The sequence below is a fragment of the Nerophis ophidion genome, linkage group LG02 (genome assembly GCF_033978795.1).
Source record: "Nerophis ophidion isolate RoL-2023_Sa linkage group LG02, RoL_Noph_v1.0, whole genome shotgun sequence".
Taxonomy (NCBI): domain Eukaryota; kingdom Metazoa; phylum Chordata; class Actinopteri; order Syngnathiformes; family Syngnathidae; genus Nerophis; species Nerophis ophidion.
In genome coordinates this window covers 72,713,428-72,738,082 of record NC_084612.1, presented here as the reverse complement: position 1 = coordinate 72,738,082, position 24,655 = coordinate 72,713,428, and the positions used below count along the sequence as shown (strand labels likewise).

Genomic DNA, 24,655 nt, shown 5'->3' with positions numbered 1-24,655 from the left:
CACATATAAATATATATATATATATATATATATATATATATATATACACACACACACATAGATTGACTTTCCCTTCGACTGTTACCAGCACCCCCCGCAACCCCGATAGGGACAAGCGGTAGGAAATGGATGGATGGATGGATGTTACCAAATAGCAATATTTTAGTCCACTTTTTGTCAAACCTTTTTTTATTTTGTTCATTTCTTCTGTTATATTTGTATTAGCTTCTGTGTTGCCATATTTAAAATGTATTTCTGATAAATAAATAAGCCCTAGTGAGTGAATGTGAGTGTGAATGTTGTCTGTCTATCTGTGTTGGTTGCGATGAGCTGGCGACTTGTCCAGGGTGTATCTCACCTTCCACCCGATTGTAGCTGAGATAGGCACCAGCGCCCCCCGCTGCCCAAAAAGGGAATAAGCGGTAGAAAATGGATGGATGGATGGATAGTTTTTATTTTTATTATCTTTTTATTATTATTATTTTTATTTGATCTTATTTTATCTTTTTTTTTTTAAATACACTGTAGCACTTTGAGGTTGTTTGCTCAATGTGAAGTGTTTTTTTTTTTACAAATAAAATCTATTATCATTATTATTATTATAATTATTATTACTATCATTATTATTATTATTACTATTATTAACCCATTTACCATTTAATTATATCCCTGTACACATGTTGGTTGCGATGAGGTGGCGACTTGTCCAAGGTGTAACCCGCCTTCCGCCCGATTGTAGCTGAGATAGGCACCAGCGCCCCCCGCTCCTCCAAAAGGGATAAGCGGTAAAAAATGGATGGATGGATGGATAGTTTTTATTTTTATTATCTTTTTATTATTATTATTATATTACAATTTTTAATTGATCTTATTTTACCTTATTTTTTTAAGTACACTGTAGCACTTTGAGGTTGTTTGCTCAATGTAAAGTGCTTTTTTTTTTTTTTTTCACAAATAAAATCTATTATTGTTATTATTAGTAGTAACCCATTTACCATTTAATTATATCCCTGTATACGTGTTGGTTGCGATGAGGTAGCGACTTGTCCAGGGTGTAACCCGCCTTCCGCCCGATTTTAGCTGACATAGGCACTAGCGTCCCCCGCGACCCAAAAAGAGAATAAGCGGTAGAAAATTGATGCTTGGATGGGTAGTTTTTATTTTTATTATCTTTTTATTATTATTATTATTTTTATTTTATCTTATTTTATCTTCTTTTTTTTAATACACTGTAGCACTTTGAGGTTGTTTGCTCAATGTAAAGTGCTTTTTTTTTTTTTACAAATAAAATCTATTATTATTATTATTATTAACCCATTTACCATTTAATTATATCCCTGTACACGTATTGGTTGCGATGAGGTGGCGACTTGTCCAGGGTCTACCCTGCCTTCCGCCCGATTGTACCTGTGATAGGCACCAGTGCCCCCCGCCACCCAAAAAGGGATAAGCGGTAGAAAATGGATGGATGGATTGATAGTTTTTATTTTTATTATCTTTCTATTATTATTTTTTATTTTATTTTATCTTATTTAATCTTATTTTTTTTTAAATACAATGTAGCACTTTGAGGTTGTTTGCTCAATGTAAAGTACTTTTTTTTTTTTTACCAATAAAAAATATTATTATTATTATTATTATTATTAACCCATTTACCATTTAATTATATCCCTGTACACGTGTTGGTTGCGATGAGGTGGCGACTTGTCCAGGGTCTACCCCGCCTTCCGCCCGATTATACCTGTGATAGGCACCAGCACCCCCCGCGACCCAAAAAAGGGAATAAGCGGTAGGAAATGGATGGATGGATGGATAGTTTTTATTTTTATTATCTTTTTATTATTATTATTTTTATTTTATCTTATTTTATCTTATTTTTTTAAATACACTGTAGCACTTTGAGGTTGTTTGCTCAATTTAAAGTTTTTTTTTTTTGTACAAATAAAATCTGTTATTACTATTATTATTATTAACCCATTTACCATTTCATTATATCCCTGTACACGTGTTGGTTGCGATGAGGTAGCAAAACTTGTCCAGGGTGTAACCCACCTTCCGCTCGATTGTAGCTGAGATAGGCACCAGCGCCCCCCGCTACCCAAAAAGAGAATAAGCGGTAGAAAATGGATGGTTTGATGGATAGTTTTTATTTTCATTATCTTTTTACTATTATCATTATTTTTATTTTATCTTATTTTTAAATACACTGTAGCACTTTGAGGTTGTTTGCTCAATGTAAAGTGCTTTTAAAAAAAAAAATGAATCTATTATTATTATTATTATTATCAACCCATTTACCATTTAATTACATGCCTGTACACGTGTTGGTTGCCATGAGGTGGCTACTTGTCCAGGGTGTACCCCACCTTCTGCCGGATTGTAGCTGAGATAGGCACCAGCGCCCCCCGCGACCCCAAAAAGGGAATAAGCGGTAGAAAATGGATGGTTGGATGGATAGTTTTTCTTTTTATTATCTTTTTACTATTATTATTATTTTTATTTTATCTTATTTTTTTAAATACACTGTAGCACTTTGAGGTTGTTTGCTCAATGTAAAGTGTTTTTTTTTTTTTTTACAAATAAAATCTATTATTATTGTTATTATTATTATTAACCCATTTACCATTTCATTATATCCCTGTACACGTGTTGGTTGCCATGAGGTGGCGACTAGTCCAGGGTGTACCCCACCTTCTGCCGGATTGTAGCTGAGATAGGCACCAGCGCCCCCCGCGACCCCAAAAAGGGAATAAGCGGTAGAAAATGGATGGATAGTTTTTATTTTTATTATCTTTTTATTATTATTATTATTCTTGTAATTTTTATTTAATCTTATTTTATCTTTATTTTTTTAAATACACTGTAGCACTTTGTGCTCAATGTAAAGTGCTTTTTTTTTTTTTACAAATAAAATTTATTATTATCATTATTATTATTAACCCATTTACCATTTTATTATATCCCTGTACACGTGTTGGTTGCGATGAGGTGGAGACTTGTCCAGGGTGTAACATGCCTTCCGCCCGATTTTAGCTGACATAGGCACCAGCGTCCCCCGCTACCCCAAAAAAGGAATAAGCGGTAGAAAATGGATGGTTGGATGGATAGTTTTTATTTTTATTATCTTTTTATTATTATTATTATTATTTTTATTTTATATTATTTTACCTTATTTTTTTAATACACTGTAGCACTTTGAGGTTGTTTGCTCAATGTAAAAATGTTTTTTTTTTTTTTTTTTACAAATAAATCTATTATTATTATTAACCCATTTACCATTTCATTATATCCCTGTACACGTGTTGGTTGCGATGAGGAGGCGACTTGTCCAAGGTGTAACCCGCCTTCCGCCCGATTGTAGCTGAGATAGGCACCAGCGCCCCCCGCGACCCCAAAAAGGGAATAAGCGGTAGAAAATAGATGCATGGATGGAAATATTCCAAACATTGCATAGACGTTTATGTCAAACGTGGTTAAAAACATCCTTGTCGCGTCCGTTAGTTATGTAGATCCGTGCTCGCGAGATCTCGCGCTTTAGCCGAGGAAATCTCGCGAGAGGTCTTCCAGCGAGCAAAAAAAATAACAAGTAGTGACTCCTTCACACTCCTGACCGAGCGCCTTCCAATTGCTTCACCAAGTAAGTCGCCGTTGTTGCTCATCATCATGTATTTTTCTCCCGCCTCCATGCCGGGTGTTCGGCATCCTCGTCAGCCGGGATGGAGACGCAGTGCTCGGCTGTGAGGCTGCAGGATGACCGCAGGTTGAATGGAGGTGATGGGGCTGCAACGACACACTTTGCTAAGCAACCGTCGCGCCTCGTCGATTTCCAGGCGACTAATAACGTTTGGTTGACAAAATAAACCAAAGTCTTTGATGTGGCGCGGGATTGCGACAAGTTAACAGGAATGTGAACAATTTTGTAGCATCGGGGGCTAACCCAGCTAAGCTGGGTCACGTCATTACTGTACTGTACTGTACTGTACTATATTGTACTGTACTGTACTGTACTGTAGGATGACCGGCTGGCATACATCAGTAATTGAAGAAATGGCCGAGGAAATGATGACAGGGTGAAGTTCCAATTCAGGACCATGGACAGGGCTGCTACTGGTTGGACCCCCAGGGACCTGGGTCTTGTTGGCCCCCCTCCACTTTGTCCAAATTTCCCCAAACTTGCCCCAGTTGTTTGTACTAATATAAACCACTTCTATTTATTTATTTATTTATTATTTTTTATAATCATATTAACGTTTTATGGTTCATAACCACTGCGATGAGGTGGTCTCTTGTCCTGCTGAGCTAGGCACCAGCGCCCCCCCGCCACCCCAAAGGGAATAAGCGGTAGGAAATGGATGGATGGATGGATGGATGGGTTCATAACCAGCTCCATAAAACGTTTTGGAATAGAATAGAATAGAATAGAATAGAAAGTTCTTTATTGATCCCTGGGGGAAATTTCGCACCACAGTTCGCTCACAATAAACAATAAGCACTTAAGTGTTTTTTTTACATGTGAATAATATAAATACAGTCTATTATACAGCATTATTCATATGTGAATAAAATACCGTATTTTCTTGAATTGCCGCCGGGGCGCCAATTAATTTAAAACCTCTTCTCACTGCTATGTTTACCAAAGGCATGCGGTAAAAGTAAGCATGTGCTAATTATAGGGAAGGCGTGGCGCAGTGGGAGAGTGGCCGTGCGCAACCCGAGGGTCCCTGGATCAATCCCCGCCTAGTACCAACCTCGTCACGTCCGTTGTGTCCTGAGCAAGACACTTCACCCTTGCTCCTGAAGGGTGCTGGTTGGCGCCTTGCATGGCAGCTCCCTCCATCAGTGTGTGAATGTGTGTGTGAATGGGTAAATGTGGAAGTAGTGTCAAAAGCGGTTTGAGTACCTTGAAGGTAGAAAAGCGCTATACAAGTACAACCCATTTATTTATTTATTTAATTATTTTAAAACCCCTTCTCACTCCGGCACTTACCAAAGGCATGCAGTAAAAAATGTAGTGTGATGTAAGCTTGGACCTTAAATCCCACTGAATAGCTCTTAATCTTCTTCCCTTTATGCTATTTCAAATTACCGGTATTGAAATCAGCCTCCTCCATTTTGAAAATGATGAAAGGGGAAGTGTTTGACCCGGCAGTAATTCAAGGCAGGCGTATACTATATGACCTGCGGCAATTCAAGGAAATACGGTAAATGCAGTCTATTATACAGCATTATTCACATGTGAATAATATAAATGCAGTCTATTATACAGCATTATTCACATGTGAATAATATACATACAGTCTATTACACAGCATTATTCACATGTGAATAATATAAATGCAGTCTATTATAAAGCATTATTCACATGTGAATAATATAAATGCAGTCTATTATACAACATTATTCACATGTGAATAATATAAATGCAGTCGATTATACAGCATAATTCACATTTGAATAATATACAGTCCATTATACAGCATTATTTACATGTGAATAATATAAATGCAGTCTATTATACAACATTATTCACATGTGAATAATATAAATACAGTCTATTATACAACATTATTCACATGTGAATAATATAACTGCAGTCTATTATACAGCATTTTTCACATGTGAATATTAAAAATACAGTCTATTATACAGCATAATTCACATGTGAATAATATACAGTCCATTATACAGCATTATTCACATGTGAATAACATAAATACAGTCTATTATACAGCATTATTCACATGTGAATAATATAAATACAGTCTAATATACAGCATTATTCACATGTGAATAATATAAATACAGTCTATTATACAGCATTATTCACATGTGAATAATATAAATGCAGTCTATTATACAGCATTATTCACATGTGAATAATATAAATGCAGTCTATTATGCAGCATTATTCACATGTGAATAATATACATACAGTCTATTGTACAGCATTATTCACATGTGAATAATATAAATGCAGTCTATTATACAGCATAATTCACATGTGAATAATATAACTGCAGTCTATTATACAGCATAATTCACATGTGAATAATATACAGTCCATTATACAACATTATTCCCATGTGAATAACATAAATGCAGTCTATTATACAGCATTATTCACATGTGAATAATATAAATGCAGTCTATTATACAGCATAATTCACATGTGAATAATATATATACAGTCCATTATACAACATTATTCCCATGTGAATGATATAAATACAGTCCATTATACAACATTATTCCCATGTGAATAACATAAATGCAGTCTATTATACAGCATAATTCACATGTGAATAATATATATACAGTCCATTATACAACATTATTCCCATGTGAATAATATAAATACAGTCCATTATACAACATTATTCCCATGTGAATAACATAAATGCAGTCTATTATACAGCATTATTCACATGTGAATAATATAAATGCAGTCTATTATACAGCATTATTCACATGTGAATAATATAAATACAGTCCATTATACAACATTATTCCCATGTGAATAACATAAATGCAGTCTATTATACAGCATTATTCACATGTGAATAATATACATACAGTCTATTATACAGCATTATTCACATGTGAATAATATATATACAGTCAATTATACAGCATAATTCACATTTGAATAATATACAGTCTATTATACAGCATTATTCACATGTGAATAATATAAATACAGTCTATTATACAGCATTATTCACATGTGAATAATATAAACACAGTCTATTATATGGATAGTACTTTATTGATTCCTTCAGGAGAGTTCCCTCAGGAAAATTATACAGCATTATTCACATGTGAATAACATAAATACAATCTATTATAAAGCATTATTTACATGTGAATAATATAAATACAGCCTATTATACATCATTATTCACATGTGAATAACATAAATACAGTCTATTGTCTAGCATTATTCAATGAATGTAGGACGTTCAGCTGCAGTTCTGAGGCCATTGGCCAGAATTCAGGCTAATGTCTGTGAACAGATTTGTGCTGCAGCCTGGAGTCATGGCATGGACATGCATGTCTTCTTATAAATGACATTGCTATCAATGACTGTGATTTTAATGATCGTGATAATAATGACTTAGTATCTGTGCGTGGAATATTTAGCCAGACATTTCATCACGGTGTATTAAATATTGAACAAGAGATGCAACCTTTGAGATATTTATTGGCGCTCGGTTTTTAATAAGCGTTCTCCCTTTTCTCTCTCTCGTCTCTCAGTCACCGATCCCAGCATCGAGAACCATCCGTGAGCCATGGGAAACATTTTTGGGAATCTGTTAAAGAGCCTTATAGGAAAGAAGGAGATGAGGATCCTGATGGTGGGTCTGGATGCGGCGGGAAAAACCACCATCCTGTACAAGCTCAAGCTGGGGGAAATAGTCACCACCATCCCAACGATCGGTACGTGCACACGCCGCTGTGTGTGCTGCAGTCGCCGTACAACTTTGGCTTTGTTCTCAGGCTTTAACGTGGAGACGGTGGAGTACAAGAACATCAGCTTCACTGTGTGGGATGTGGGTGGGCAGGACAAGATCCGTCCCCTCTGGAGACACTACTTTCAAAACACACAGGGTGAGCTGAATGAAGCAGAAAACTGAACACTGACTGCACGCTCCAGAAATGCTCCATTTTTTTTATCTTCTTTTTTTTTTTTTTTCTAGGTTTAATCTTCGTGGTGGACAGTAATGACAGAGAGCGCGTCAACGAGGCGAGAGAGGAGCTGATGAGGATGCTGGCTGAGGATGAACTCAGAGATGCGGTGCTTCTTGTGTTTGCGAATAAACAGGCAGGAAACCCCTCTGAATACACAGCATACACAAAAAGAGGGCTGGGGGGGAGAAAGGGGACATGTCCCCTTCACATTTTCATATATATATACATATATATATATATGTACATTTTCATATATATATACATATATATATATATGTATATATATATATGAAAATGTGAAGGGGAGCACTTCAAATTTTTACACACACTTGCTATTTCATATGTTGACCAGAGGGGGAGCACTTCAAATTTTTACACACACTTGTTATTTCATATGTTGACCAGAGGGGAGCACTTCACATTTTTACACACATTTGTTATTTCATATGTTGACCAGAGGGGGAGCACTTCAAATTTTTACACACACTACATATATATATATGTGTATATATATATGAAAATGTGAAGGGGACATGTCCCCTTTCTCCCCCCCTAACCGAATAATGAATGCAGTTTTTCACAATTTTTTAAATATTGCATAAATAGCCTAAAATAAATATTTAGATATGTTTTTCAAATAAAGTAATTTTTTATTGAATATCGACATTTTTTCAATATTCCAGTAGTCTTTGCTTTTCAAAAAAAGCACAGTTTTTCATTTATATTAGGCCTTCAAACAAAACATGCATTCCAAAAAAAATAAATAAAGTGCATTAAAGTGGATAAACCCACAAGAAATGAATTATTGTTCTTTTGGCAAAAGTCTGCTTAGCCACAGTAGATATGCTAATAATGTAAACAGAAGGCTCAAGTAAATCTCAAATAAGTGTGTGCTTGTAACCTCATACACTTATACAGGTAGCCTACACAACAGGCTAATAATGTAAACAGAGGCTCCATTAAATCTCAATAAGTGTGTGTTTGTAACCTCATACACTTATACAGGTACACAACATATCCCTATGTCACTACGTCACAACGCGTTGGTTGATTGCGCCACCGCATCAAAAAATTGCGTCGCACGCCACTATTCAGCCTTGTTTTTAACTCATTCCACCGAAGGCCGAATGTGGCTTTTTTTGCCATATTCGGCCGAATATATTCGGTTACCGATTAATCGGTGCATCCCTAGTATATATATATATATATATATATATATATATATATATATATATATATATATATATATATATATATATATATATATATATATATATATATATATATATATGTAGGTGTGGGAAAAATCACAAGACTACTTCATCTCTACAGAACTGTTTCATGAGGGGTTCCCTCAATTATCAGGAGATTTTAATGGAAGCATTCACATACAATGGTTTATATAGTGCACAGAGTGGGTGGGTACAGGCAGGCGTAGGGGCGTGGTGATTGGCTCATGTGTTACCTAGAAAGTGTTTCCGTCAGTGGCGGCATGTTGAAATGATTTCACTGCGCTTGTTGAGGGATGACAGGTCTGGGTGATGTATAATAAACAGTTTCTCTTTTAAGCATAGGTTACCTGACACCTCCATATATGTATATATATATAGATGTATGTTAGAACGTCACATAAAAAGTACGTAATGATTCAAATATTCCACCGCCTGAACTGTTCCCTCGTTGACAGGACTTGCCCAACGCCATGAACGCCGCCGAAATCACGGACAAGTTGGGCCTCCACTCCCTGCGCCACCGCAACTGGTACATCCAGGCCACCTGCGCCACCAGCGGCGACGGCCTCTACGAGGGCTTGGACTGGCTGGCTAATCAGCTGAAGAACAAGAAGTAGGAGGATCGCCGCCACCGTTCCGGCGTTCTCTTTGGTTATTGGGGACTGAGGGCGAGGGAGGGAAGGATTCTTAATTGTCTGAGCCCAGTTTCAACCACACACACACACAGACGCACATACACGCACACACACCCACACACACACACACACACACACACACTTGTGTATTTCTTACCTTCTTGAGACCTCCGAAAAATGCCGACCTCTTTAAGACCACCATTTCTAGATATACAAAGATTTGTACTTACAACATTAATAATATATACAAACTATGCAAATATAAAAAAAGGTAAGCTTTTATTTACATTTTTTTATTTTTTTTGTGATTGGTGTTTAATCTTCATTATTTACTTCAAGTTATTACAGTATGTCTGTATATAAATATTATTTTTTAAATTTTTTTTTATTAATTCTGGCCAGAGGGAGCGCATTTTAATTTCTTACACACACTTGTTATTTCATAAGTTGACCAGAGGGGGAGCACTTCAAATTTTTACACACACTTGCTATTTCATATGTTGACCAGAGGGGGAGCACTTCAAATTTTTACACACACTTGTTATTTAATATGTTGACTGTAGGGGGAGCACTTCAAATTTTTACACACACTTGTTATTTCATATGTTGACCAGAGGGGGAGCATTTAAATTTTTACACACACTTTTTATTTCATATGTTGACCAGAGGGGGAGCACTTCAAATTTTTACACACACTTGTTATTTCATTTGTTGACCGGACGGGGAGCACTTGAAATTTTTACACACACTTGCTATTTCATATGTTGACCAGAGGGGGGAGCACTTCAAATTTTTACACACACTTGTTATTTCATATGTCGACCAGAGGGGGAGCACTTCAAATTTTTACACACACTTGTTATTTCATATGTTGACCAGAGGGGGAGCACTTCAAATTTTTACACACACTTGTTATTTCATATGTTGACCAGAGGGGGAGCACTTTTAAAAACGACGCACAGTCAATTTAAAAAAAACAACAACTCCTTTTTGGGACCAAACTAATTTTGATAGCTTTCACTTCTAGGGGTGCAAAAGGTAAGCTTTTATTTACATTTTTTTTTTTGTGATTGGTGTTTAATCTTCATTATTTACTTCAAGTTATTACAGTATGTCTCTATATAACTATTTTTTATTGTTTTATTTTTTTATTAATTCAGGCCAGAGGGAGCGCATTTTAATTTCTTACACACACTTGTTATTTCATATGTTAACCAGAGGGGGAGCACCTTCAAATTTTTACACACACTTGCTATTTCAAATGTTGACCAGAGGGGGAGCACTTCAAATTTTTACACACACTTGCTATTTCATATGTTGACCAGAGGGGGAGCACTTCAAATTTTTACACACACTTGTTATTTCTTATGTTGACCAAAGGAGCGCTTCAAATTTTTACACACACTTGTTATTTCATATGTTGACCAGAGGGGGAGCACTTCAAATTTTTACACACACTTGTTATTTCATATGTTGACCAGAGGGGGAGCACTTTTAAAAACGACGCACAGTCAATTTAAAAAAACAAAACTCCTTTTTGGGACCAAACTAATTTTGATAGCTTTCACCTCCAGGGGTGCAAAAGGTAAGCTTTTATTAACATTTTTTTTTTTGTGATTGGTGTTTAATCTTCATTATTTACTTCAAGTTATTACAGTATGTCTCCATATAATATTTGTTTTTTTAATTTTTTTATTAATTCGGGCCAGAGGGAGCGCATTTTAATTTCTTACACACACTTGTTATTTCATATGTTGACCAGAGGGGGAGCACTTCAAATTTTTACACGCACTTGTTATTTCATATGTTGACCGGAGGGGGAGCACTTCAAATTTTTACACACACTTGTTATTTCATATGTTGACCAGAGGGGGGAGCACTTCAAATTTTGACACACACTTGTTATTTCATATGTTGACCAGAGGGGGAGCACTTCAAATTTTTACACACACTTGTTATTTCATATGTTGACCAGATGGGGAGCACTTTTAAAAACGACGCACAGTCAATTTAAAAAAACAACAACTCCTTTTTGGGACCAAACTAATTTTGATAGCTTTCACCTCCAGGGGTGCAAAAGGTAAGCTTTTATTTACATTTTTTTTTTTTGTGATTGGTGTTTAATCTTCATTATTTACTTCAAGTTATTACAGTATGTCTCTATATAAATATTTTTTTTTTATTTTTTTTTTATTAATTCGGGCCAGAGGGAGCGCATTTTAATTTCTTACACACACTTGTTATTTCATATGTTGACCAGAGGTGGAGCACTTCAAATTTTTACACACACTTGCTATTTCAAATGTTGACTAGAGGGGGAGCACTTCAAATTTTTACACACACTTGTTATTTCATATGTTGACCAGAGGGGGAGCACTTCAAATTTTTTACACACACTTGTTATTTCATATGTTGACCAGAGGGGCAGCACTTCACATTTTTACACACACTTGTTATTTCATATGTTGACCAGAGGGGGAGCACTTCAAACTTTTACACACACTTGTTATTTCATATGTTGACCGGAGGGGGAGCACTTCAAATTTTTACACACACTTGTTATTTCATATGTTGACCAGAGGGGGGAGCACTTCAAATTTTTACACACACTTGTTATTTCATATGTCGACCAGAGGGGGAGCACTTCAAATTTTTACACACACTTGTTATTTCATATGTTGACCAGAGGGGGAGCACTTCAAATTTTTACACACACTTGTTATTTCATATGTTGACCAGATGGGGAGCACTTTTAAAAACGAGGCACAGTCAATTTAAAAAAAAAAAAACTCCTTTTTGGGACCAAACTAATTTTGATAGCTTTCACCTCTAGGGGTGCAAAAGGTAAGCTTTTATTTACATTTTTTTTTTGTGATTGGTGTTTAATCTTCATTATTTACTTCAAGTTATTACAGTACGTTTCTATATAAATATTTTTTATTGTTTTATTTTTTTATTAATTCTGGCCAGAGGGAGCGCATTTTAATTCCTTACACACACTTGTTATTTCATATGTTAACCAGAGGGGGAGCACTTCAAATTTTTACACACACTTGTTATTTCATATGTTGACCAGAGGGGGAGCACTTCAAATGTTTACACACACTTGTTATTTCATATGTTGACCAGAGGGGGGACACTTCAAATTTTTACACACACTTGTTATTTCATATGTTGACCAGAGGGGGAGCACTTCAAATTTTTACACACACTTGTTATTTCAAATGTTGACCAGAGGGGGAGCACTTCAAATTTTTACACACACTTGTTATTTCATATGTTGACCAGAGGGGGAGCACTTCAAATTTTTACACACACTTGTTATTTCATATGTTGACCAAATTGGGAGCACTTTTAAAAACGAGGCACAGTCAATTTGAAAAAAAACAACAACTCCTTTTTGGGACCAAACTAATTTTGATAGCTTTCACCACCAGGGGTGCAAATGAGATCACTATTTTTTTTTTTTTTTTTGTAATGTGTAAAAGGCCGATGACAAACGAGTCACGGACCACAGACGTCCCCTGTGCCGCACTTTGGGCAACCCAGCTGTAAAAGCTAACTGTTAATGGCCACTATATTCTTAGTACTGTAGTGCAGTGGTTCTCAAATGGGGGAACCCTAGGGGTACTTGAAGGTATGCCAAGGGGTACCTGAAATTTTTGAAAAATATTCTAAAAATAGCAACAATTTAAAAAAATGACATAAATATATTTATTGGATAATACTTCAACAAAATATGAATGTAAGTTCATAAACTGTGAAAAAAAATACAACAATGCAATATTCAGTGTTGACAGTTAGATTTTTTTTGTGGACATCTTCCATAAATAGTGAAGTGAAGTGAATCATATTTATATAGCGCTTTTCTCTAGTGACTCAAAGCGCTTTATATAGAGAAACCCAATATCTAAGTTACATTTAAACCAGTGTGGGTGGCACTGGGAGCAGGTGGGTAAAGTGTCTTGCCCAAGGACACAACGGCAGTGACTAGGATGGCGGAAGCGGGAATCAAACCTGCAGCCCTCAAGTTGCTGGCACGGCCACTCTACCAACCGAGCTATGCCGCCTCCAAATATTGACGTTAAAGATTATTTTTTTTTGTGAAGAAATGTTCAGAATGAGGTGGCGACTTGTCCAGGGTGTACCCCGCCTTCCGCCCGATTGTAGCTGAGATAGGCGCCAGCGCCCCCCGCAACCCCGGAAGGGAATAAGCGGTAGGAAATGGATGGATGGGATGGAATCCAGATGGATCTCTGTTACAATCCCCAAAGAGGGCTTTTTAAGTTCTATGTGTAGAAATCTTTATTTATAATTGAATCCCTTGTTTATTTTTCAACAAGTTTTTAGTTATTTTTGTATCATTTTTTTCCAAATAGTTCAAGAAAAACCACTAGAAATTAGCAATATTTTGCACTGTTATACAATACATCACAAACTGATGACATAGTGCTGTATTTTACTTCTTTATCTCTTTTTTTTCAACCAAAAAGGCTTTGCTCTGATTAGGGGGTACTTGAATTAAAAAAAAATTTCACAGGTTGTACATCACGGAAAAAAAGTTGAGAACTACTGTAGTAGTCTATTTAATCATATCGGACACGGGTTGTCAGTTGTCAAATCCGCGTTTTTTTCCCCCCGGGGATGAATAGGGAAGTCATTCTTTAGCTGCCGTCTTCTTTTTATCATATATTTCCTGCCTTTGCACCTGTCAAAGTTTACTTTTGTATGCACATTAAATCAACCAAAAATCCTGACTTTGGAGCAATGTTCACAGACTCTAGTATTTTGGCTCTCTATTAGATGCAATGGTTCTTCGTATTGGGACCATGATTTCGGTCCTAACTTGTTCATATGGACGGTACTTTTCCTTGCTAATGTCTCAAGAAGGGTAGAAATACAAGAACACACACACTCAGACACACACACACACACACACACATGAAGATCTTAAGCAATCACACTGACTTGTGTCCACCTCTCGTCTTTACGACCGGTGTACTTTCTGTATGTTTGTCACTTCACCTGACTGAGGCGTTTCGTCCCGTTCTTGACATCAACGCTTTTTGTCCGTCACCACGGCGACCGTGTTTTGTTTTCCTCACTTTTGTGTGTGTGTGTGTGTGTCAGCAGCCTCTTGAACTCTTGTGTTTACCGAATGTCGATTATCGTCCGTGGCTGTGAGTATATTTATTTGAGGCGAAGAAAAGCAGGGTAACGCTAATATCGATAGGACCGATACCAGCAGTTGGTGCCATACAGGAACTATTTATGCTTAAGTGTATCTATTCTACTTTATGTGACATCATCAGTTTGGGTTTCGTGGCCTTATACAGGATTGTTGATTTTGCTTCTAAATATTTGTAATATTTGCAAACACTGAAATAGGATTTGTGCTGCTCTATGTTTCTGCCCGTATACTTGAGCCAGGACTTTTTTTTTGTTTTTCCCGGAAAAAAAACGTATCATGTCAGTACGGCGAATAAGTGAAAAAAACGAAAACTTATTCACTCTGTATCGTAGATGAACATTTCCATAGAGACGCCGATAAATAAATCAATTTTCTGTATGACGCCAGCCCCTTGCTTATGATGCTTACACCTGACAGAGGTATACATTATTTATAATATGTTTATTATTGTGGTCCTGATTACATTGCATATACAAACCCCGTTTCTATATGAGTTGGGAAATTGTGTTAGATGTAAATATAAAAAGAATACAATGATTCGCAAATCATTTTCAACCCATATTCAGTTGAATATGCTACAAAGACAACATATTTGATGTTCAAACTGATAAACATTTTTTTTGTTGTTGCAAATAATCATTAACTTTAGAATTTGATGCCAAAGACACGTGACAAATACTGATAAAGTTGAGGAATGCTCATCAAACACTTTTTTGGAACGTCCCACAGGTGTGCAGGCTAATTGGGAACAGGTGGGTGCCATGATTGGGTATAAAAACAGCTTCCCGAAAAATGCTCAGTCTTTCACATGAAAGGATGGGGCGAGGTACACCCCTTTGTCCACAACTGCGTGAGGAAATAGTCAAACAGTTTAAGAACGACGTTTCTCAAAGTGCGATTGCAAGAAATTTAGGGATTTCAACATCTACTGTCCATAATATCATCAAAAGGTTCAGAGAATCTGGGGAAATCACTCCACGTAAGCGGCATGGCCGGAAACCAACATTGAGTGACCGTGACCTTCGATCCCTCAGATGGCACTGTATCAAAAACCGACATCCATCTCTAAAGGATATCACCACATGGGCTCAGGCACACTTCAGAAAACCACTGTCACTAAATACAATTTGTCGCTACATCTGTAAGTGCAAGTTAAAGCTCTACCATGCAAAGCAAAAGCCATTTATCAACAACATCCAGAAATGCCGTCGGCTTCTCTAGGCCCGAGATCATCTAAGATGGACTGATGCAAAGTGGAAAAGTGTTCTGTGGTCTGACGAGTCCACATTTCAAATTGTTTTTGAAAATATTCGACATCGTGTCATCCGTACCAAAGGGGAAGCGAACCATCCAGACTGTTATCGACACAAAGTTCAAAAGCCAGCATCTGTGATGGTATGGGGGTGCATTAATGCCCAAGGCATGGGTAACTTACACATCTGTGAAGGCACCATTAATGCTGAAAGGTACATACAGGTTTTGGAACAATTTATTTTGCCATCCAAGCACTGTCTTTATCATGGACGCCCCTGCTTATTTCAGCAAAACAATACCAAGCCACATTCAGCACGTGTTACAACAGCGTGGCTTCGTAAAAAAAAAATGCGGGTACTTTCCTGGCCCGCCTGCAGTCCAGACCTATCTCCCATCGAAAATCTGTGGCGCATTATGAAGCGTAAAATACGACAGCGGAGACCCCGGACTGTTGAACGACTGAAGCTCTACATAAACAAGAATGGGAACGAATTCTACTTTCGAAGCTTCAACAATTAGTTTCCTCAGTTCCCAAACATTTATTGAGTGTTGTTAAAAGAAAAGGTGATGTAACACAGTGGTGAACATGCCCTTTCCCAACTACTTTGGCACATGTTGCAGCAATGAAATTCTAAGTTAATTATTATTTGTAGTGCATTCAACTGAATATGGGTTTAAAATGATTTGCAAGTCATTGTATTCTGTTTATATTTACATCTAACACAATTTCCCAACTCATATGGAAACGGGGTTTGTATATGTATTTTTAATGCAAATATATTTAATTGAATTTCACAGTTAAAGTCACATTTGACTCACAAAGTCCCTTCATTCATGCACTCATCCTTTCATCCACACTCACATGCAAGCTTGAGGAGAGTGGAGCTGGGCTTTAACAACTCGAAGTTTACAGTATAGACATTATTCGAAAAAGTACCCAGATATTGTAGATATCCATCCATCCTGCACTGGCTCAGGATCAGCGGACGATCCAGACCATAGCAAGATGGATGAATTATCATTGGCATCAAGGATCCTCAGGAAGTGATCACTAAAAAGATCTGTAAAATGGGTTATACTTGTATCGCGCTTTTCTACATTCAAGGTACTCAAAGCGCTTTGATACTATTTCCACATTCACCCATTCACACACACTGAAGGCGGGAGCTGCCACGCAAGGCCCTAACCACGACCCATCAGAAGCGTCTTGCTCAAGGACACGACGGACATGACTAGGTTGGTAGATGTGGGGGATCGAACCAGGAAACCTCAGGTTGCTGGCACAGCCACTAGATCACCTCCTGGGGATCTCTACACCATTCACACTTAAAAAAAGAAGAAGTAAGTCACATTTTCGTGGCTTGATCAGATGCAAAAAATAAATACAAATGAATAAAAAAAAGCACAAAAAAAATGGTGACAAAACCATATTAAAAGTGACATGAAAAAGTAATGGTAGTGTGGGAACAATACTAAAAATAAAAACAATAAAAAAGGAATAAAACTACAAAAAAGATACAACTGTCAGGCTTGCCACTGACAGTTTGTTTGTGTTTTAGTTTTTCCTCTGTGTGTTTAGTATTTCCCGTCAAGCGCTCTTATTTGGTCTGTTTCCTGTTTTTTTCCCTGTGCGCTGTTTTCCCCTCAGATGCGGATGATTGGCACCTGACCACACCTGGTGTCAATCAGCCCACTCCTATTAGAAGCTGTTTTATCCTCTACATGAGTGCTGGATTATTGTCATGTCGATGGCGCTCTTGTCGTTGCTACCTTGTCTTGTCAATGCAGCGTTGGGGTAAGCTAAGTTTGATTGCGGTTTTTACCGTACTGCCTTTTGTTCCCTGCTTCCAAATTTGTTTTTATAGTACATGTGCGACTTCTGTTTCCTGCTCGATTCCTGCTAGCTTCCCCGCTAGGCGTTTTTGTTTTTGCTAGCTTCCATGCTAAGCTCCGTTTGTTTTCTAGCTCCCATGCTAGCTTTTTTTTATTTGTTATCCGCCCACGTGCGCGGTTTTGGTTTGTACCCTTTTTTTGTTTTTTGTCTTAGTGTTTTAAATTAAATCATGTTTTCTCACTCCATGCCTGCCTCCATCTCCGCATCTTGGAGTTCGTCACAAACTAACTCTGACAACAACAAATTTTTTTCTTTATTCCCCTCAAGAGTCATTACATTCACAAGTTCATTTAACCAGTTCCTGAAATTCGGTGCAGATGGGGTTTTCCACTTTTTAAATACTACATCCCTGCATTACGTATTTTAAAAAGGCACGACAACAATTAAAACATTTTTCTCATTGGACTGCAAATTGTATATTGTATATTTTTACACATGTATATCATGTTGCGTTGACAAACTTTTACCACCAGAGGGCGCACGAGAGTTTTGGTTTCATACTGAGGAACCTCTCAAGGCAAAATAAACTGGTTGTAAAAATATTGTTAGGGTTTTATTGTAATAAGTTGCAATAAGAACATCACAGGATTATGTTTTTTCACTTCCTGTGTGCCATTTCGGAAAAGGAGAGAAATCATAGTATTGAAAAAGGTAACAACAACAACAACAAAAAAACGAGCAAATAGGAAGGTAAACACTGAATATGGAGTTTTTGCAGTGATAAAGGACAAAATTGAAAATATGGCGTGAAATAAATGTAAAAAAAATCAAGAACGATTAAGCACATAGTGGAAACAAAATAATATCCATCCATCCATTTTCTACCGCTTATTCCCTTTTGGGGTCGCGGGGGGCGCTGGCGCCTATCTCAGCTACAATCGGGCGGAAGGCGGGGTACACCCTGGACAAGTCGCCACCTCATCGCAGGGCCAACACCGATAGACAGACAACATTCACACTCACATTCACACACTAGGGCCAATTTAGTGTTGCCAATCAACCTATCCCCAGGTGCATGTCTTTGGAAGTGGGAGGAAGCCGGAGTACCCGGAGGGAACCCACGCATTCACGGAGAGAACATGCAAACTCCACACAGAAAGATCCCGAGCCTGGATTTGAACCCAGGACTGCAGGACCTTCGTATTGTGAGGCAGACGCACTAACCCCTCTGCCATATAATATATATATTTTAAATAAATGCAAAAAACAATGCAAATACATTTTTCAACCACAAATGGGAATTCCAATGTATTTTTAGAAATTTGAACCCCAAAAATGGTCAAAAACACTGCAGAACAAAATGGAAAAAAATATTTTAAGATACTGTACATGCATGCTTTTATGTGCACGGCAGACCAAATCCAATATTAAATGAGTCATATTGGAATAAATTAGTAGCGACATGATTTTTGCTTGTTTGAGCTTGTTTTAATTCCATTAGTTATTATCTGACTAGTTTAATTGTAATAAAATGTTCCTGCATATATATATATATATATATATATATATATATATATATATATATATATATATATATATATATATATACATATATATACGTATATATGTATATATATATCTATATATATCTATATATATATATATATATATATATATATGTATATGTATACATGTATATATATGTATGTATATCTATATATATATAGATATACATACATACATATATACTATATATAAATATATATACATACATAGATACATATATATACTCTATATATATGTATACATATGTATGTATATATATGTATCTATATATGTATATACCGTATATATTGTGAATTGTATTTATATAGCGCTTTTCTCTAGTGACTAAAAGCGCTTTACATAGTGAAACCCAATATTTAAGTTACATTTAAAGCAGTGTGGGTGGCACTGGGAGCAGGTGGGTAAAGTGTCTTGCCCAAGGACACAACGGCAGTGACTAGGATGGCGGAAGCGGGAATCGAACCTGCAACCCTCAAGTTTCTGGCACGGCCACTCTACCAACCGAGCTATGTCGCTATATATATATATATATATATATATATATATATATATATATATATATATATATATATGTATATATATATATATATATATATATATATATTTATATATATATATGTATATATGTATGTATGTATTTATATACAATATAGATTGTATTTATATAGCGCTTTTGTTCTCTTGAGTAAAATATCTTTAAGCGACATTTAAACCGCAGGTAGCAGGTGGGTAAGTTGTCTCGCTCAAGGACACAACGGCAGTGACGAAGATGGCAGCAGTGGGAATCGAACCTGGAACCCTCAAGTTGCTATCCGAATGCATGTTTCTTTGCAATAGCGTTGATCCAAATGGTTACTATTTTTTAGTCTCTTGCACCTAGGCCTGTCAAAAATAAGTACAAAAATAAAAACTGAAAGTGTGTGTGTGTGTGTGTTTGTGTGTGTGTGTGTGTGCTTTGCTGCCACTGTGACAACATGTTGTGTTTGCTTAAGCGGCCTCTTCTTACTTGTCTGAGGAAAAAAGAAAGAGAACAAAAAGTCTCTTTAGCTTCAACTTCCTGGTCATGGTGAAATATTAACCACGTGTTTGGAACTTTTCTGCTACTTTTGCAGTCACTGGCGTCTCTCCATCCATCTCTGCCAGTGAAAAAAAAACAACAAAAAAAACAATCTTCTAAATGGTGATGAAAGACACACACAGTTGTGTGCATGTGAAGATACAGAGTGTGTTGTATGAAGATACGGTATGTATGTTGCGTGTGTGCGAAGTTGTTATGAAGGGCAAAAAGAGAAGAAGAGACGGGTTCTTCAGGCCCGGCAGGTTTCCACAAAGCGATCCAGCAGGCTCACCTTCTTTTCAAACAGGACGACTTCTGCAAAAGCTATGAAAAAAAAACAACAACAAAAAACAGGAAGACTTTTGTTTTGAAATGGTACTTATTTTCTTTCTAGGTCAATGGTAAAAAATTATCACTTTGAACCTTTCTGTGCTGTTAGGTGTGGGTACCCTTAGAGTAGTCTGTGTACAGCTTGTATCGCAGTATGGACCTATTGACCTTTGAAAATACCTCAACATACATACTATTGTAATATATATATATATATATATATATATATATATATATATATATACATATATGAGGTGGCGACTTGTCCAGAGGTGTATCCCGCCTTCCGCCCGATCGAAGCTGAGATAGGCACCACCTTAAAGGGAATAAGCGGTAGAAATGGATGGATATATTTGATTCCAGAAAACACAGTGTGAGATGTTCCACCCCTTATGCGAAACACAAATGCATAAAATGACTTAACACATTAAATGACGAGTAAAACATTTACAAACACAACAACCAACTTCTAAAACATTAAAACCGACTCCAAAACACATAAAATGACTCCGAAGAGATGCACAGTGACATCTAAAACGTAAATTACTCCTAAAACACATAACAATACTCCTAAAACTCATAATAAGAGTCCTAAAACACATTATGACCCCTAAAACACGTAAAAAAAACTCATAAAACACGGAAAAATACTCCTAAAAACATGTAAAAAGACTCCCAAAACAAATTTAAAAACAGATCCTAAAACACGTAAAAAACTATATATATATATATATATATATATACATATATATACATATATATACACATATATACATACATATACATATACTGCTTGTATCGCAGAATGGACATATTGACCTTTGGAAATACCTCAACATACAGTGTAATATATATATGAGGTGGCGACTCGTCCAGGGTGTATCCCGCCTTCCGCCCGATTGTAGCAAAGATAGGCGCCAGCACCCCCCGAGACCCCAAAAGGGAATAAGCGGTAGAAAGAAAAAAAAAAAAAAATATATATATATATATATATATATATATATATATATATATATATATATATGGGGTGGTGATTTGTCCAGGGTGTATCCAGCCTTCCGCCCGATTGTAGCTGAGATAGGCACCACCCTAAAGGGAATAAGCGGTGAATTTTTTCTCTCAAACAACTTTAGATCCGCAGTGCTGGCAGCACTCGTACAATCCCGTCGGAACTCGTGAAGTCCAACCAGCAGCGGATCTTCCATATTTCATAGGACATGCGAGAACTCATGATTCCCTTAAAGGATTGCAGCGCCACAATCCAGTGCTGGCAGCACTATATGCAGCCCTAGATTGCAACGCTTAAGGGAGCAAGTCTTCAGAGTGTCACTGTACATGTTGTGATTCTTGTTTTTGTCCGTAAACTGCAGATCCCCATTGCACGCAGCACTCGTGCAGCCTTGTAGAGCCCCAGACCATGGCACTACCGCTACCAAGGGATCGGATTTTCCGAATGTCACAATTTTGCACATGTTGGAATTCATGCTTCGCCCAATGAACCGCAGCTCATCCGTGCCAAAAACACTCGTGCAGCCTCATCGGCATTTGTGAACTCCCACAACCAGCGAATGTCCTGCATATCCCAGGACATTCGAGAATTCATGTTTCCTCCACTGGATTGAAGTGCCACGGTCCAGAGCCAGGTAGCACTCATGCAGCCGTGTGCAGCCCCAGGTCATAGCGCTACCACCACCACGGGAGCGGATCTTTCGAATGTCACAATTAAGCACATGCTGGAATTCATGTTTCGCCCAATGAACCGCAGCTCTTTCATGCCAGAAGCACTCGTACAGCCCCACTGGGACTTGTGAAGTCCCACTGTGGATAGGTGGAGCAAACAGTCGGACGGCGGGGCAGGACACGCTGGAGCCCTGCCCAAGATGGCGGCAAGGAGGCGGAGAATGCGGCTGAGCGGAGAGGCAGGGCGTGCCGGGAGCGACGCCGCAATCTAATTCGGGTGCGTGGATCGCGCACCGGCTTACGATTACATTTCTCCTTATGCTGCATAAAAGGAGAGAAGGAGGAGAGATCGGGGCAGAGGGAGGAGAGTCCGCAGCAGATGGAGCGCAAGAGCGACAGAGAGAAGACGGCGACGACGAAAGCGTTTGAAGAGCGAGCAGCAGAGGAAGAGCTGAAAAGCAACCCGGCAAGAGTCAAAACTGCTCAAAGCAATGTCCTTCCTGAGTGGTCCATGGAACCCGCACGACTACAGTAAAAAACTGTCACATCCCACAGAAAGCGAATGTTCGGAATATCCCAGGACATGCGAGAATTCATGTTTCCCCTTGAGGCACTGCAGCTCCACAATCCAGTGCTGGAAGCACTCATGCAGCCCTAGATCACAACGCTTTAGGGGGCAAATCTTCAAAGTGTCACCGTACAAGTTTTACTCTGTATACCGTAGCTTCCCATCGCACGCAGCACTCGTGCAGCCCCAGACCATGGAGCTGCCATCCCAAAAGTCACAGTATAGCACATGTTGGAAGTCATGTTTCGCCCAATCAACCGCAACTCATCCGTGCTGGAAGCACTCATGCAGCCCCAGACCATGGCGCTACCACCAACATGCTATCTAGACAGTAATGGTTGTGTGCATGTTCAGTGCATCATAAATGATTACTGCTGCACAAGCTGTACACTGACTACTCTAAAGTCCATCATAACATTGCCCCTTGAGGAGATATGATTTAAAATAAATGTGAGAAAAAGGTTTTCTCTCTCCAACTGCGTCATTGGTCACCTCGAAGAACCCGAAACCACTTTCTGATATTTGGGCGCTGACAAAGTGCAAAAGGCCAAACAATAAAGTGATAAAAAATAATCTTGGTTTACAAGCAGAGGAGTGCTAAGGGGTGGAGGCTCCAAAGTCCACCAGGTCACCTCAAATCACCATCTTGTTAGTTCTTCTTGTTCGCTGGGGTTTTTCCTCCGAGAAAGCAGCAGATGCAACAACAACAACAACAGCAGGAACAACACTGGCAGAAACAACAACAACAATAGCAGAAACAACAATAACAGCAACAACAACAACAACAGCAGGAACAACAACAACAGCAGCAGAAATAAAAATGGCAGAAACAACAACAACAGCAGAGACAACAACAACAACTGCAGAAACAACAACAGAACCAACAACAACAGCAGAAACATCAACGGCAGAAACAAAAGCAATAACAACAAAAACAGCAGCAGGAACAACTCAACAGCAGAAACAACAACAACAGCAGCAGAAACAACAACAACAGCAGAAACAACAACTGCAGAAACAAAAGTTGAAATATCAATAGCATAAAAACAGCAACAGCAGAAACATCAACAACGGCAGAAACAACAACAACAGAAGGAACAACAACAGCAGAAACATCAACGGCAGAAACAAAAGCAACAACAACAACAGCAGTAGCGACAACAACAGCAGAAACAACAACAGCAGAAACAACAGCAACAGCAAAAACAACAACAACAGCAGATACAACAACAACAGCTGCAGAAACAACAACAGGACCAACAATGGCAGAAACAACAACAGCAGAAACAACAGTTGAAACAACAATAGAAGAAACAATAGCAACAGCAGAAAAAACAACAACAGCAGAAACAACAACAACAACAACGGAAGAAACAACAACTAGAGAACCAACAACAACAGCCGAAACATCAACAGCAGAAACAAAAGCAACAACAACAACACCAGCAGCAGGAACAACTCAACAGCAGAAACAACAGCAATATCAGCAACAACAACAGCAGAAACAACAGCAACAGCACAAACAACAACAACAGCAGCAGAAACAAAAACAACAGCAACAGAAACAACAACGGCAGAAACAACAACAGCAGAAACAACAGTTGAAACAACAATAGCAG

General features: G+C 37.8%; 1 protein-coding gene across 1 annotated transcript; it reads left to right on the top strand.

Annotated features, from left to right (window-relative positions):
* Nucleotides 1–3,540: 3,540 nt before the first annotated feature.
* Nucleotides 3,541–15,128, top strand: LOC133544879 (ADP-ribosylation factor 3). Its single transcript, XM_061890109.1, has 5 exons — nt 3,541–3,637; nt 7,255–7,437; nt 7,498–7,608; nt 7,698–7,822; nt 9,377–15,128. Exons 2-5 carry the CDS (start codon nt 7,290–7,292, stop codon nt 9,536–9,538), a joined length of 546 nt encoding a protein of 181 aa, XP_061746093.1. The 5' UTR covers nt 3,541–3,637; nt 7,255–7,289; the 3' UTR covers nt 9,539–15,128.
* The last annotated feature ends 9,527 nt before the right edge of the window (nt 15,129–24,655 follow it).

What these genes read in the sequence shown, in the direction of transcription:
- LOC133544879 (XM_061890109.1), top strand. Translation starts at nt 7,290, where the DNA reads ATGGGAAACATTTTTGGGAATCTGTTAAAGAGCCTTATAGGAAAGAAG. An exon ending in CACCACCATCCCAACGATCG is followed by an intron (nt 7,438 to 7,497) that starts GTACGTGCACAC and finishes CTTTGTTCTCAG; the next exon opens with GCTTTAACGTGGAGACGGTG. An exon ending in TTGTGTTTGCGAATAAACAG is followed by an intron (nt 7,823 to 9,376) that starts GCAGGAAACCCC and finishes CCTCGTTGACAG; the next exon opens with GACTTGCCCAACGCCATGAA.